A 15,592-nucleotide genomic window follows, 5' to 3' on the forward strand; every position below is an offset into this window, starting at 1 on the left:
ACAGCAACAAAGAGCCAACACAGCCAAAAATAAATAACTAAATTTATTTTTTAAAAAATTTATTGAGGTATAGTTGATTTACAATGTTGTGTTAATTTCTGCTGCACGGCAAAGTGATTCATATATATATATATATATTCTTTTTCATATTCTTTTCCATTATGGTTTATCACAGGATATTGAAATAGTTCCCTGTGCTATATAGTACAACCTTGTTGTTTACCCGTTCTATATATAATAGTTTGCACCTGCTAATCCCAAACTCCCAATCCTTCCCTCCCCCACCCCTCCTCCCCCTTGGCAACCACTAAGTCTGCTCTCTATGTCTGTGAGTCTGTTTCTTCAACAAACATTTATTAAGTACCTACTGTGTGCTTGGGGCACTGGATGAAACAGTGTCCAAAATCAATCAGTTCCCTGTCCTTATGGGGAGACAGATGGCAAACAAAGAAACAAATAAATAATAGATTGTTTTCAGATATTGAAAGTATATAGCTATTAGATTCATAAAACAGAGTGACTGGAAAGATAGTGGCTGGAGAAGGTCCACGTTAGGCCTTTAGGGGACTGGAACACACAGGTTGAGCCCCCAAAGGTAGGAGAAGGTGGCCAAGTGAACAGGTGCAGGGAAGAACAGTTCAGGAAGATTGAGCAGCATGCGCAAAGGCGCTGCGGTGGGAAAGATCCAGGGTCCAGGTCCCTCACCCAGACACTGGGACAGGAGCGTCAGCTTCCACCCAAGGTATCTTCCAAATACACAAATCCCACCGGGTAACTGTCATGCTTAGAGTGTTCCCGAGGCTCCCTGTCCCCTGTGGATCATATCGAAGCCCTTTAGCCCTGAGCTGGGCACCACTCGGCCTCTGCTCTCCCCACTACGGACCCGAACGCCCTCAAGGGCAGTCACTCTAGGCCCCACCCCAAGCCACTCCCCACACTCTCAGCGCCGGGACAGTGCGGTCCACCTCGCCTCACCATTGGACAGTTTCGGAGAGCATGGAACGCTGGTTGGCTGACGTGGCCGTCAGTTAGGGTCAAGGCCTTGATAACCGGTCCCCGAGCTTCGAGGGGGCGGGCTCGGGTGCGGGCGCGGCTGCGGCTGCGGCTTCAGGTAAAGCGCCAGCTTTCGGGGCACCGATGGGGCCCTGGGGGGATCAGGGTACGCAGCGGGACGGGGCGCTGCGCTTCTAGCCCCTTTGCGGGCTCAGCGCGCTGCGACGGGGCGGGAGCTGTGTCCTCTGGCTGGGGCCCCTCCCACACTGGGAGTCCCGGGTGGGCGGCGAGCAGAGTCGGGGGGCTCTGGATTCTTGCGGTCTCCTACTTCCCGCCCTTCAGGAGCGAAGTGGGGGGCTTTGTTCGCCCCCTGGCGCCGCAACCGACTTCGGGATGCTTTCACAGAGTCGCTCCTGGACAGCTTGGGGACCCGGGTCCATTCCCTCGCGCTGGACCTGAGTGTGTGTGTGTGTGTGTGTGTGTGTGTGTGTGATGGGGGGTGATTCGGAAACGGCGTTGGGGGGAGGGACGGATGGCCCCCGGGCGGGCAGACAATGGACAACGGATGGAACCGCCCGGCGGCGTTTCCTGTAGGAAACTGCTCTGTCTCCGTGAGGCCGTCCTGAGGGGACAGGGAGGTGGGGGGTGCTGACCTCAGGACCTCCCCCTCCCCCCATCATCAGCCTCCACTCCCACTTCAGGGGTCTGAGAGTCCCGTCCCAAAGTTACGGGGTGCCACCACCCAGAGCCTCAGTCCGGGAAGACGCCCCCTCCCCAAGACCGGGATCTGCACTGCCCGCCTCGTATCCCACCCCTCAGGTTTTGTGAGCACAGCTCTGAGTCCCAAAATAGTCCCTGGGGCGGGAGTGGGGGCGTGTGGCGTCGGCTCTGACGGCCTAATAAGGGGGTCTCAGGCAGAGGATCCGGATCTAAGCTTGCCAGCTCGGGCAGGGAGCGGAGGAGAGGGGAGGGCAGTTGCACGCCTCCACTCCGGTGAGGCTGCAGCCCCTGGAGCCGCCACGGTTTGGGCCTGCTCTTCCCATCGGGGACACACGCAGGGGACAGGCAGGAGGGCTGTTTATAGAAAGCCGTCAAGTGGAGGGGTCAATGCAGAAACACTGGCAAAGCTGCAGGGTTCAAATCCTGCTTCTGCCCATGTCCGACTTTGGCTGGGTCACTTAATCCCTGTGTCTCAGTTTCTCCATCTGCACAATAGGGGGAAAGAATAACCTACCTCAAAGGGTTTACCTAGGATTTTTTTTTAAGTTACCCATAAATTGCTTAGAATAGAGGCTAGCCCATAGTAAATGGCAAAAGTCATTGGCATATTTTTATTTACCATTCTTGGGGCATCCACCCATTTTTCAGGTCAGTCTCTGGGTCTGGCGGCTCCAGCTGGTTTGGGTCTTAGGAATGACTCACAGCTGTTTTTTTTGAATTCCCAGGGTCTCAGATTTGGGTGTAACCAGGTCCCCGGAGTGGGGGGGGCTGACCCCACGGAGTCACACGGCCAGCTGTGTGTGAGGCAAGCCCAGACCCCTAAGCCCCAGCCCAGGTTTTTTCCATGACCCAGCTCTTCCCTGGCAGTTTCCTGAAAACAAGTCCTGAGAGGCACTGGCTGTCCTCCGTGTTGCCCTGCTGGCCGGCCCCTTACAGCCAGTGTGAGGGGACGGGAAACAGCTGCTTCAGGACTGGAAGTTCCCCGTCACTCTCCCTCCTTGGGGTGGGTTAGGGGAGGTGTCAGGGACCCAGGCTGGACAGAGTGGTGAGTGGGAGGGTTCCCCCAGCTGTGGAGAAGAATGAGTCCGGTAGACCAATGGGTGCTCAGTTGCTGGTGGGTATTAGGCACGCAGGTGGTCATCCGGAGTGCAAGAGACCAGAAGGGGTGACTGGGAAGGTTGCCAGGTGGTTAGCACAGATGGGCAGTAGGTCAGGAAGAGTACAGATGGGGTCTGGCAGGCACCTGCTGGTGGAGGGCTGGGCAGACAAGAGGTCCCCGCTGGAAGATGAAAGCCCAGCCTGAGGGCATTTCCCATAGGCAATTGACTTAACTGCTTTATGCCTTCATTTCCCCCATCTGGAAAAGGGGGAAACATCCTACCTTGCAGGATTATACTTGTGGGGGGGGGGGTTACATTTAGTCAGGCCAGGCATAGAGTAGGCACTCGACAGAAACTGCTTTCCCTTCCCTCAGGGTTTTTCACGTGAGCTCTTCAAAGCCCCATCTTTCCTGCCCTATACTCTCTGAATCAAATTTCTGGACTCAATATTTGTCCTTGTTAAATATCACATTATTAGATGTGGCCCAATCGCCCCAGTTTCTTAGAGCCTCCATCACATCACCTGAAGTGTCTGTATCCCTTTAGCCCTAAGCGTAGCCACAGCTCCGAGTTTTTTGTTTGTTTGTTTGTTTTTCTTGTTTTTGGCCTCAACACCTGGCACGGCTTGTGGAATCTTAGTTCCCTGACCAGGGATTGTACCCGGGCCCTCAGCGGTGAAAGCACCGAATCCTAACCACTGGACGACCAGGGAATTCCCTAGCCACAGCTCTGACAACCTGGGTGCTTGTGGTTCCACTACAATCCCTTACAAGCCAAGGGCAGAGCCCTGTGGCGCTCCAGTAGAGACATCCCAGGAAGACTGGTATCCATTGATTTGCATCCTTTGTGCATCTGGCCCACAGCTCTCCATCATTCCTAAAGGATCTCACAAGTGACCCTGGTATAAATTCAGATGTACATGAGCCCTCGAAGGGCTTCCAACCTTCGCCTTCCTCTTCTGCATGTTCACACTCCACCCCTTTGAGCATCAATTTCTTTTTCTTTTTTTTTTTTTGGTACGCGGGCCTCTCACTGTTGTGGCCTCTCCCGCTGCGGAGCACAGGCTCCAGACGTGCAGGCTCAGAGGCCATGGCTCACGGGCCCAGCCGCTCCACGGCATGTGGGATCTTCCCGGACCGGGGCACGAACCCGCGTCCCCTGCATTGGCAGGCGGACTCTCAACCACTGCGCCACCAGGGAAGCCCTCAATTTCTAATTTTCCCCAGGGACCGAAGAAAACTCAGCAGGTCTGGAATGCACCTCACCCTGCCCCCGCCCCGGCTGCTCTCGTTCTCTTGATCATCATCCTCTTTTTCTTTTTTTTTTTCCACGCCATGTGGCATGCAGGATCCTAGTTCCCCAACCAGGGATCGAACCCTTGCCCTTGCCATGGAAGCACGGATTCCTAACCACTGGACCACCAGGGAGTTCCCCTCTCTTCTCCTTTTGATGCCCTTCCTGCCTCCTCCTGCCCAGCAGGCTGAGGCCTGGCATGTGAGGGTCCCCACAGTCATTCATTCCAAACTTTCTTTTTTTTATATATAAATTTATTTATTTAATTTATTTATCTTTGGCTGCGTTGGGTCTTCATTGCTGCACGCGAGCTCTCTCTAGTTGCGGTGAGCGGGGGCTACTCTTCATTGCGGTGTGCGGGCTTCTCATTGCGGTGGCTTCTCTTGTTTCAGAGCACGGGCTCTAGGCTCACAGGCTTCAGTAGTTGTGGCACAAGGGCTCAGTAGTTGTGGCTCATGGGGTCTAGAGCACAGGCTCAGTAGCTGTGGTGCACGGGCTTAATTGCTTCGCGGCATGTGGGATCTTCCTGGACCAGTGCTTGAACCTGTGTCCTCTGCATTGGCAGGCGGATTCTTAACCACTGCGCCACCAGGGAAGTCCCCATTCCAAACTTTCAAGGCCACTTGAGGGAGGAGGGAGGAGAGGGCCTGTGTGTGGGGGTGTTGGGGTGGTGGTGGAGAGGACCTATTGGGTCTGTTTACTCACTCAGAGTCCGGACTGACCCCAGAGGCACAGCCAGAGGGACAGGGCCCAGCCCCACTCTCACCCCCTCTGGGGGCTACTCCAGGAAACATGGCCAAGTTTGCCCTGAATCAGAACCTGCCTGGTAAGTGTGCAAAATGGGCTTTACATGTGTACAGATCCACACTTGGCACCCAGATGCAGACACAGCCCTGCAGCTCCCTCCTTTGCAGAGTGGCCAGAGGGCCCTTTATAAAGGTGGATAATATCATGGCTTAAAATCTGCCTCTGGTGCCCTGTCACAGGTGGAATAAAACTCCATCTCCTCACGGTGGCCCAGAAGGTTCCCCACAATCTGGTCCGAGCCCACCTCTTCTACTCCTCTACCCCCTCCCTTCCTTCACTCTGCTCTGCACATCCTCACCTCCACCGGCTCTTACTCAGGCCCACCCTGGTCATTCCACCCCAGGGCCTCTGCATGGGCTGTTTTCTTTTAGGAACCTCCTGTCTCAGCTGCTTCCTCTCCCTCATTCAGGGCTCAGCTTGTAAGTCCCCTCCTCAGGAAATCTGCCCTGACAGCCAGAGCCCACGTCTGTCAGTTATTCTCTGTTTCATCTTGGAATTATTATTATTGCCCTAAGCACCATTTGGAACGATTGTGTTTATCAGTCTCCTATAAGAGGGCAGGGATGCTTGTCTTGTTCACTGCTATGTCCGCAACACCTAGAAAAGTGGTACATAGTAGGTGCTCAATTAACGCGTGAACCCTCGACTTTTTGGGAGCAGAGAGGCGTTTAAGCCTTGGGTGTGCAATCCAGGTGTGCAGGGTTTGGTGCAGGTGGAGTCGTGCAGGCGTGTCGTGGGGCAGTGGGGACGCGTTCTCCGGGTCTCTCCGGCTTAACGCCCCTCCACGCCCCTGTCATGCCCACAGACCTGGGCGGCCCTCGCCTGTGCCCCAGCGTGACTGGGGGAGCTCGCAGCCCGAGTTCGCCCTACTCGGTGGAGACGCCCTACGGCTTCCACCTGGACCTGGACTTCCTCAAGTACGTGGAGGAGCTGGAGCGCGGCCCCGCCGCCCGCCGCGCCCCGGGCCCCCAGCCCGCGCGCCGCCCCCGCGCGCCACGGGCCGGCCTCGCAGGCGCGCGCAGCCCAGGCGCCTGGACATCCTGCGAGTCCCTGGCCAGTGACGATGGCGGAGCACCGGGCGCTCTTTCCCCGGGCGCACCGTCGGGGCTCATGCTGCTGCCGCTATCGCCGCGCGCACCCGTGCGCAATCCGCGCGTCGAGCACACGCTCCTGGAGACCAGCCGGCGGTTGGAGGTAGCGCAGGCGCACGAGTGCGTGCCCAGCCCCGGCCGCACGATCCCGCTCAGCCCGCGCGGGTCCGGCCACAGCAGTCCCGCCCCCAACCCGGCCCTGGCCTCGCCCGGCCCCGCGCAACTGCAGCTGGTGCGCGAGCAGATGGCAGCGGCGCTGAGGCGCCTGCGCGAGCTCGAGGAGCAGGCGCGCGCGCTGCCCGAGCTGCAGGAGCAGGTGCGCGCGTTGCGCGCCGAGAAGGCGCGGTTGCTTGCCGGGCGCCGGCAGCCCGAGCCCGACGGGGAGGCCGAGGCGCGCCCGGACAAGCTTGCTCAGCTGCGGCGGCTCACCGAGCGCCTGGCCACCTCTGAGCGCGGCGTTCGCGCCAGGGCCAGCCCCGGGGCTGATGGCCCCGACGGGTCGGCTTCTAGCCTCAGTGAGGGTGCGCTGCAGGTCCTCGATGGGGCGCCCCAGACGCGGGATACAGGCACCCAGACCGTGCCGGAGACTCAAGAGGCGGGAGCCCAGGCGTTGCCGGAGACCCAGGAGGCCGGCGTGGGGGCAGCTCCCGAGACCCTCGAGGCGGAAGTGTGGGTGACGGAGGCTCTGCTGGGGCTGCCCGCGGCCGCCGAGCGCGAGCTGGAGCTGCTTCGCGCCAGCCTGGAGCATCAGCGCGGGGTGAGCGAGCTCCTGCGGGGTCGCCTGTGCGAGCTGGAGGAGGCCCGCGAGGCTGCCGAGGCCGAGGAGGCACAGGCAGCGGTGGCAGCCCAGCCCCAGCCGTGCGAGGCTGCCACCCAGACCCCGTGGGGTTGTGCCGAGAGGGCCACGCAGACCGAGCCCGCTGTGGAGGCCCCTGCCCCGACGCAGGAGAACCTGCCCGGACCCACGGATGGGGACAGGGCAGTGGCACCCGCGGGTGAGTCCCGTCCCCGTCCCTCGCTGAGCCCTGGTTTGCTGGCCACCGAATTCTAACTCACTGTCTTCATCTGATCTCCGCCAGGCACTCTCAAATCCATTATGAAGAGGAGAGACGGTACACCTGGCGCCCAACCCAGCCCCGGACCCAAGAGCCTGCAGTTTGTTGGGGTCCTCAACGGAGAGTGAGCACTTTCCCTCTCCCCATGGCAGCATCTTCTGGGACTGGAATGGGGTTTGAATCCCAGCTCTGCCCCTCGCTCGCGGCGTGGTCTTGGCAAGCCTCAGTGTCCTCATCTGTAAGATGGGAACAGCCACTCCCACCTCGCAGGACTCCAGCATGAGCCCCCAGGGGAGGCTCAGCAGATGCCTCTCACCCTGCCCCCAGGTACGAGAGCTCATCCAGCGAGGGCGACAGCGACAGCGAGGACGGCGCTGCCGAGCTCCCGAGGAGCAGTTCGTCGGGCTCAGGAGACGACAGCGGCGGGGGATCCGACTCCGGGACCCATGGCCCTCCCAGCGGCGGGGAGGCCCGGGACCCCGAGCCGGAGGCAGAGCCAGAGCCTCAGCCGGCCGCGCAGGGGAGGTGAGCAGCGCCGCGGACACGTAATAGGAACGGCTGCTTTCTTTCCCGTCTCCCCACTCCCCATCCCAACCCCTCCTTAGCCTCTCCCTGTCTGCGTCTCCTCGGCAGTAGGTGCGAGCTGAGCCCGCGTTTGAGGGAGGCGTGCGCAGCGCTGCAACGGCAGCTGAGCCGGCCCCGCGGAGTCGCCCGCGACAGTGTGAGTGCGGGGAGAGGCCTTCGCAGGAGTCATAGGCCCGCCAGGGACCTCCTCTGACGCCTACCTAGGGAAGAGCATCGGGGTCTTTAGAGTTAGGAAGGTCCCAAGTTCCGTCACCTCGCGCCAGGGCCCTGCACGGATCCCAAGCTCTCCAAAGGGCTCTTCGCCCCAGGACAGGGCTGATCTTTCCCTGATTTCCCAAAAGGGGTCCGCCCCAAGCCCCAGCCCCACTCCCGGACTCCCCAAAGACAAGCGCTCACCGCCTTCCGCCACTTCAGCTTCTTCCCCAGGCTCTTCCTCAGAAGGGGAGCATCCCTGCCCCCTCGAGCCGGATACCCACACTAACTGCACTCCCTCCTCGAAAGTGGTGTGGCCCTAGGAGTGACCATCCTCCCCTGCCTGGGTTCCCAGTCCCTCCCCCACACCCTCACTGCCACCCCTTCCTGGACCCTCGCCGAAGTCTTTCCCCCGTCCTGGCAGGGCGCGGCGCGCCTGGTGGCCCAGGAGTGGTTTCGAGTGTCGAGCCAGCGGCGCTCTCAAGCGGAGCCCGTGGCCGGGGTGCTGGGCGCGGTGGTGCGCCTGGGACGTGAGCTGCTGGAACACGTGGTGAACCTGACAGATGGCAACGGGAACACAGCCCTGCACTACAGCGTGTCCCATGGGAACCTGGCCATCGCGAGCTTGCTGCTGGATACAGGTCAGCATTGAGGAGGGGGGGGAGGGCACCAGGGAATAGGGAGCCAGGGAAGGGAGAATCTGGGCAGGTCCTGGCTGGGAGGACCTGGAGAAGGATGCAGAGAAGGGCTGGCCAGGCAGAGGGCACCACTGGCCCTTCTCTGGAGGTTACATGACCCGTTGTGGATAGATTGACCTCTCTGAGCTGTGAGCTCTGCCCTGACCTGCCTCTCACTTTGCAGGAGGAGGGTATTCTGGGCTTTGGGATTGGGTAGACCTAAATGTAGAGAAATTACTTCATTTCACCAGCTTTAGCTTCCTCCTTTGTGAAACGGGGGATGCAGCACCTCCCTCCCTGGGCAATTGTGATAACACACACGTAGAATGGCACCAGGCACACAGGTCAGTCAATGGTCCCCATGCCTTCTGTCCCTGAATCTCCAGCCTTGGCGTTCACCTTGTTCCTGAGCCCCAGTATCCATCCACTGCCTCTTCAGCCTCCAGGGGAGGTACTGACTGGTCAGGGCTGTGACTGCCTCCCGGGCTGGGACACTGGGCCTGCAGTCCTCCGCCACCAGGTCCTGCGTTGCCCCCATCTCACACACATTTCTATCATCTGTCTCAACGTTTCCCCCTCTGGAGCAGAGATACACACATCCAGGTGTTGCTCAGTCCACAGACATATATTGAGAGCCTTCCAGGCACCAGTGCAGTGCCAGGATGGGGCTGGGCCACCCCCATGGGACTCACAGCAGAGGGGACAGTGGACAGTAGACAAACTGATTGCCCACCAAGAGCTCTCCTGGGTGTCCTCCTTCAGGTCCAGTATCCTCTGGGGCCTGCCCTGCCTCTCCTTCTCACTGCAGGCTGAGGCAGGTCCTGCTGTCCCATCCTGCATGCCACCCCCTAAATACACAGATCCATCCCATTTCTGCAGGTCTTGGTGACCGGGGGGAAGGGCACAGCTACTCTGGGCTGGACAAGGAGCTGGGGCTTGGGAGGAAGGGACAATGCATGAATTCAAAAGGTATTTTCTGGGACTTCCCCGGCGGTCCAGTGGTTAAGACTCCACACTTCCAATGCAGGGGTGCGGGTTCGATCCCTGGTCAGGGAACTAAGATCCCACATGCTGCGCGTCGCGGCCAAAAAAAAAAAAAAAAAAAGGTATTTCCTGGGCAGCTCCTGTCTTAAAGGGGGCTGAGGACTGGGGTTGTGGAGGGTGGCAAGGCAGTCATCTTGGTTGCAAGGCCCGAGGCTCCTTGGATCCTCTTATTTCCTGCATTTGAAACCCCCCCCTTCAGCTCCAACTTTCCAGACCTTGCCGTGGGCCTTCTGGTTCTCACATGAGTCAGCCCCTCTGGCCCTCCCCTCCCCCAGGACCCAGAGCCCACAGTGCACCCTTCACACGGGGGCTGTTTCCTCTCATCTCCCTGGAATGAAGGGCCTGGACATGGCTGTGTCCTCCTTGTTCTTTATCTCCACTTCCAGACCGTTTCCCCTTCCTCCTTTAGTCCCATCTTGGAGCCTCTAATTGATCAGACCACTACTCCCTCCGCCCCTTCTGACTTCTCCCTCTCACCTCATCACTCTTCATTTCTTGAATCTTAGCTCCTGGCTGGTTCTCCTCCTCTCCAACCTAATCCTCACCAATATCAGTTTCCTGATGGATGATCCCTCCCACTTCCTGGCTTCTCAGTTCCTTTTTTTTTTTTTTTTTTTTTTCTGGCTATGCCACAAGGCATGTGGGATCTTAGTTCCCCGACCAGGGATCGAACCTGCACCCCCTGCAGTGGAAGCGTGGAGTTTTAACCCCTGGATCGCCAGGGAAGTCCCTTCTCAGTTCCTTGACCTACTCCTCTCCCTTCACTCTGACATCAGCCTTACACTTGTAAGGTCACCACAACACCTTGATGTCATCAGTAACTATGCCCCCTCCATAATCTCACTTCCTAGCATTCTCTCCTGAACTCTCACCGTCCAACATCTCAGCTCACTGTCTCCTGTTGCCCAACTCCCACAGTCCTTGAACCTCGTGGGACCATTATCCATTGCTCCCACCACATTTCACTGTTCTGTCTCCTTGCCTCCTGGCCTATCATTAACTACTCCTTTATGTACCCTTTCAAACCCATCCCCATACCCCTCCCTCACCTCACCCTACTTGCCTGGCAGACCCCAGTGGGGCACACAGTAGACCCTCAAGTGTTTGTTGAATGAATGAATAAGCTTTCATGAGCAGGGGCTCTGGGTGTGTGTGTGTGGGGAGCGGAGATAATTATCAATTTTACTCGATAATTATCAAGTAAACATAATTTCCAATAGGGGTAAGGGCCATGACAAAATAAAACCAGGGGAGGGAATCAAGAAACAGTGTGATCCTTTAGCTTAGCAAGGCCTCAGGGAAGGGAAAGGGAGAGGGAAAATAGGTGGGTCCCCTGGCTAACTGCAGAGACCCCACTTTGGTTATTTCTCTGAGCCCCCTTCTGCGCCCAACACCCTCCACCAGGGTCACAGAAGCTTGTGGATGGAATGGACACCTAGAGAGTATGCCACACAACTAGGGAATGCCCTTAATCCTGACTTAGCCCTTTTACTCCCCAGCCGGTTGTCTCAGATCCCCTCTCACTAGGGCACCCTCTCCATGACCCTGATCCACTCCTTTCCCCAAACCTCTCCCACCCATTCATCTCTGCAGACTGTCCCTAGACTTGTGGAGCTTTCAGAATGGTGGGGTACACGAGCAGTAAACATTCTGGGGAATGAGGTCCAGAAGTAGGTGCTGTGCTGTGAGGAAGAGGGCCAGGATGGTAACAGAACTGACCCCAGAGGAAATGGAGCTGATGTCTGTGTTCAGTTCAGAAGGATGGGCAGCAGTAACCAGGCTGTTAAGTTTCCTAGGGCTGCTGTAAAAAAGTGCCACAAAGTACCACAACGTGGGTGGTTGAAAAGAGAAATTCATTTTCTTGCATTTCAGGAGTCCAGAAGTCCAAAATCAAGGTGTTGGCAGGGCTGTTTCCTTCTTAAGGGCTCAGAGGGAGAATCTGTTCTGTGCCTTTCTCCAAGCTTCTGGTGGCTGCCAGCAACCCGCAGCGTTCCGCAGCTTACGGCAGCTTGTCTTCTCGGCCTTCTGCATCACGTAGCTCTTTGTCTTTGCTTCTTCTGAGGATACTAGTCATACGGAATTAGGGCCTACCATAATGACCTCATCTTAACTTGATTATGGTTGGCAAAGATCTTATTTCCAATTAAGGCCACATTCACAGGTACTGGGTGTTAGGAGTTCAACATATCTTTTGGTGGGGCAATGGCGGGGGGGGGACACAATTCAATCTGTAACATAGGCTTGTGGGAGAAAGGCCAACTCCAGAGGAAGGGACAGAAGTTGATAACAGAGCCTCGGAGGCGGTGGTGAACAACGGCCTGTATTCCAGGTGCAGTGGGGAGACACAGGAGGGCTCTAAATAGGTGATGGGGCCAAATTTCTTTTGATCTCTTTCTGGCTGCTGCATGGAAACTGGAGTGGACTTGGACACCCGGGGGGCCCGGCTGGCATTTCTCTGGGGGAGCAACAGTGGTGGCTTGGTGGGTAGTAGCTGTGAAAATAGAAACGTCCGTTTATCTTTCATTGAGCAGCTGCTAGGTGGCAGGTATTACTCTAGGTACTGGGGGATACAGCAGCAGACAGAACGAAGCCCCCAACACAGTTTGAAATAGGAAGGTGAGGAAGCTCTTCACTGAGATGAGATGCGAGCAGAACCCTGAAGGTAAGGGAGGAGCCATGTGGATCTTGTGGGGAGAGCCTTGTAGGCAGAGGGAACAGGAAAATCACGCATGACCCTCAGTGACCAACCTGACTGAACAAATGAACCTGAGGCTTGGAGGGAGGCGAGTGGACTAGCGGGTGTCGGCTTCTTGGTGGACTGACCCCTCTTCTCTCTCCCAGGGGTCTGCAAGATTGACCACCAGAATCGAGCTGGCTACTCTGCCCTCATGCTGGCTGCACTCACCTCTGTGGGGCGAGAGGAGGACATGGCCGTGGTCCAGAGACTCTTCCGCATGGGCAGTGTTAATGCCAAGGCCAGCCAGGTGCGTAGATATCTCCTCCCTGGCTCAGAGTCCAGGGGTCTTTTCCACTTTTGGAGCCAAATGTCTGTGACCCCCCTCTTTCCCCCGGAGCCCACACCAGCCCTGTCCCCTTCTTTCCCATTCCCCAGACAGGACAGACAGCCCTCATGCTGGCCATCAGCCACGGCCGCCAGGACACGGTAGCAGCCCTGCTGGCGTGTGGGGCAGATGTGAACGTGCAGGATGCAGATGGGGCCACAGCGCTGATGTGCGCCAGCGAGTATGGGCGCCTGGACACTGTCCGGTTGCTCCTGGCCCAGCCAGGCTGTGACCCCGCCCTCCTGGACAACGTGAGCCACCATGGGGCTGGTGGGGTAGTCACACCTTGGTTCAGGGACCTGACTGTCCCTATCATCCCTCAGGAGGGCACCAGTGCCCTGGCCATTGCCCTGGAGGCTGAGCAGGATGAGGTGGCCGCCCTGCTGCACGCCCACCTGAGCTCAGGCCAGCCCGGTCCCCCGGTGAGTGCAGCCCCAGCCCCAGCCCCAAGAGACAGTTTCCCAGCCGCACAGCTCAAGGATCCCCAGTGAGCCCCAGAAAGGTGGCTTCTCTTCATGCACCCTGGAGTAGTACCAGGGGTGGGGAACCTGCGTCTGAATTCTCTGTGGCTGGGATTTGATGTTCAACCTGCAGAACACCCAAGGGCTAGACACACCTTCACTTTACAGGTCATGAACCTGAGGCCTCCAGAAGGGACATGCCATTAAGATCAGAGTAGAGCTGTCAGACCTAGGTCAGACCATGTCATGTCAGGGAACTCCTGTTACTGCCCCCAGGCTCACAGCAAAGGAATAAGGGGCCCTTTAGGTCGAGGGGGCAGGGGAGCGGGGTGCAAGCTCCCCGCAAGTCAGAGCTTCAGGGTTGGAGACAATGAGTTTGCCAGCAGCAGGCAGGAAGGGCTGGTTTGGGGGCAGAGGCTTATGTTCAAAAGGCAAGTGCCAGGCTGTTCGCAGCACTTTCATAATTAAGCATCATCCTGGGAACTCCCTGGCAGACCAGTGGCTAGGACTCCACACTTCCACTGCAGGGGGCACGGGTTCAATCCCTGGTCAGGGAACTAAGATCCCGCATGCCTCATGGCGCGGCCAAATAACACAAAACGAAGCAAAACACCAACTCATGCTGTGAGCCTAGCCATCCCGCACTCTCCTGTAGAGATGGGGGAAAGGAGCCAGGGAGGCCAAATGACTCTTCCAGGTCACATGGGACAGAGGCAGGATTCAAAGCCAGGTGCTCTGGCTCTGCTGTAAAAGGTGGGGTTCCTGCTTAGGCAAGCTCAGTGGACAGAGGTAAGACCTCCACTAGGCTAAGCAGCCCTGAGTCTAAGGGGGCTGAAAGCCAGTGTCCTGCCTACAGGAGACTGACAGCCCCCGCCTCAACCTCTCTCACCAGCTGCCCTCTGACCGCCCCACGGCCAAGCCTAGTGAAGGAGGCTGCAGTGACGGTGGAGAGGACCCCCCACCTCAGTGACTGGCCTGACACACTGGACCTGGATTGGGGGAGAGCTTTCCCTCGCCCACCTCAACCTCGGGGCACAGCAAGGGTCAGGGTCCACAGGGAGGGGCTCAGCTTGAACTCTGCAGGGTGAGGTGGGACCTGAGGCACTCTGGTCCACTCACTTCTCCGAACTTCTTCCTTAATAAAACATTCCTAACTCAGCTTGTCTTGTTTTGGAGATACACACAGACACGTGCTTCTCCCTCCTCAAAAAGAAAACGCGTTGTTGGGGAAGACAACTCCTCCACCCCCCTTCCAGAGTGCAGTGGGTCAGTGCAGACCATCTGGGGGTCCCATGGGAGGGTTTTATAAGCTTAGTGGCAACTGAGACAAAACCCCAAGTTTACACAGAATATAAACGCTTTATTAACAGCAGATCATCCTCGTGGGCCAGGTAGTCGACCCAGACATCCAGGACCCTGTAAACAAACCCAAGTATGAGATGCTGACAGGTCCCTCTCAGCAAGTGGCAAACTCCCTCCCCCGTCTTGCCAATCTCAGCAAACCCTTTCTTCACACCCCGCCACCAAGAGCCCTTGCAAGAGCCCCTCATCCGTATGCTTGGCGAAACCTCCCTACCACCAGCCAAAGGTCTACTGTTTCCCACTCCAGTTGTGCACTCACCAGCCCCAAGTTCAGCGCAGCCTCCGAGCCTCTCGCTCTGACTCCAATAGGGTGAGCACGTCGCCCTCGCGCACGGGGCCTTTCACGTTTCGGATGATGGAACGGCTCGTGTCGTCCATGAATTCTACGCGTACCTATGGGGTTGACGGGGGGTGGGGGACCGGGAAGAAGTCAGTGTCGGCCACAAACTGGCACCGTGGGATAGCCAGCTGACTTGGATTCAGAGAACGTGCCTGCTTAGACACACTTAAAAAGGGGGCTGAACCTGGGAAGTAGGTCTGGGCCGGGAGAGAAGCCGGAGAGGGGCCGAAGCGTGGAGAACACAGCTCTCGAGCGCCAGAAAAAGCCACTGGTGGGGGACAACTGCCGCTCTGGGCCCGTCGGGGACGGGAGCACAATCGTGAGGGCGTGGAGCTACACAGTGGTCGTTGGGATTGGCTGAGCCAGGAGAACGAGGTATGCCAGAGCCCAAGGAATGAGGGGCAAGGCCTCGGCAAAGGCTCGGACCGTCCGCGAGCTTTCCGAAAAAGGGTACGTATCGGTTCTCAGATACCAGGGCACAGAAGTCATCATCGGAGACTCAAGAACCCAGACCCCGCCTCCTCGTCTCTCCAGCTCACCTGCGTGCACTGTCCCTGCGAACCGGTCCTGCCCAGCACCTTGGTTACCTGGGGTAAAGAAGCTGGGATCAGATCTGGACCACCCGGTTCCCCTACTCCTTCCTCCCTCATCCGGGCCCTCAAACCCGGGCTTCCGGCTCACCCTGGCAAGCTTGATGGGCTGCACACGACTCGTATCCATAATGGCGGCACGGCGACTGATCGGGCGGAGAGGAGTCACGTGCTTCGGAGAGAACGTTTATAAGGCGTCCTAGCCCCGCCCACTCCCGTT

The 15,592-nt window shown here is 57.9% G+C and overlaps 2 protein-coding genes across 5 annotated transcripts; one reads left to right on the forward strand and one right to left on the reverse strand.

Annotated features, from left to right (window-relative positions):
- The first annotated feature begins 1,002 nt into the window (after positions 1–1,002).
- KANK3 (KN motif and ankyrin repeat domains 3) lies at positions 1,003–14,232 on the forward strand. 4 transcript variants are annotated; one of them, XM_070045328.1, is made up of 13 exons: positions 1,077–1,111; positions 4,161–4,307; positions 4,816–4,932; positions 5,719–5,830; positions 6,515–6,999; positions 7,084–7,183; positions 7,387–7,584; positions 7,693–7,780; positions 8,261–8,477; positions 12,399–12,541; positions 12,670–12,870; positions 12,943–13,041; positions 13,973–14,232. In XM_070045328.1, the coding sequence occupies exons 3-13, from the start codon at positions 4,899–4,901 to the stop codon at positions 14,048–14,050; spliced, it is 1,755 nt and encodes a 584-aa protein (XP_069901429.1). In that variant the 5' UTR covers positions 1,077–1,111; positions 4,161–4,307; positions 4,816–4,898; the 3' UTR covers positions 14,051–14,232. The 4 variants fall into 4 exon arrangements, with proteins under 4 accessions (XP_060153195.1, XP_069901429.1, XP_060153194.1 ...); XM_060297211.2 differs by having other exon boundaries at positions 5,719–6,999; XM_030879557.3 differs by having other exon boundaries at positions 5,719–6,999; positions 7,696–7,780.
- A 187-nt stretch (positions 14,233–14,419) lies between these two features.
- On the reverse strand, positions 14,420–15,544 carry RPS28 (ribosomal protein S28). Its single transcript, XM_030879560.2, has 4 exons — positions 15,464–15,544; positions 15,322–15,369; positions 14,702–14,835; positions 14,420–14,496 (listed from the first exon to the last, which is right to left on the reverse strand). Exons 1-3 carry the CDS (start codon positions 15,500–15,502, stop codon positions 14,713–14,715), a joined length of 210 nt encoding a protein of 69 aa, XP_030735420.1. The 5' UTR covers positions 15,503–15,544; the 3' UTR covers positions 14,420–14,496; positions 14,702–14,712.
- Positions 15,545–15,592: the final 48 nt, after the last annotated feature.

The sequence above is a fragment of the Globicephala melas genome, chromosome 3 (assembly GCF_963455315.2).
Source record: "Globicephala melas chromosome 3, mGloMel1.2, whole genome shotgun sequence".
In the NCBI taxonomy this organism is placed as follows: Eukaryota; Metazoa; Chordata; class Mammalia; order Artiodactyla; family Delphinidae; genus Globicephala; species Globicephala melas.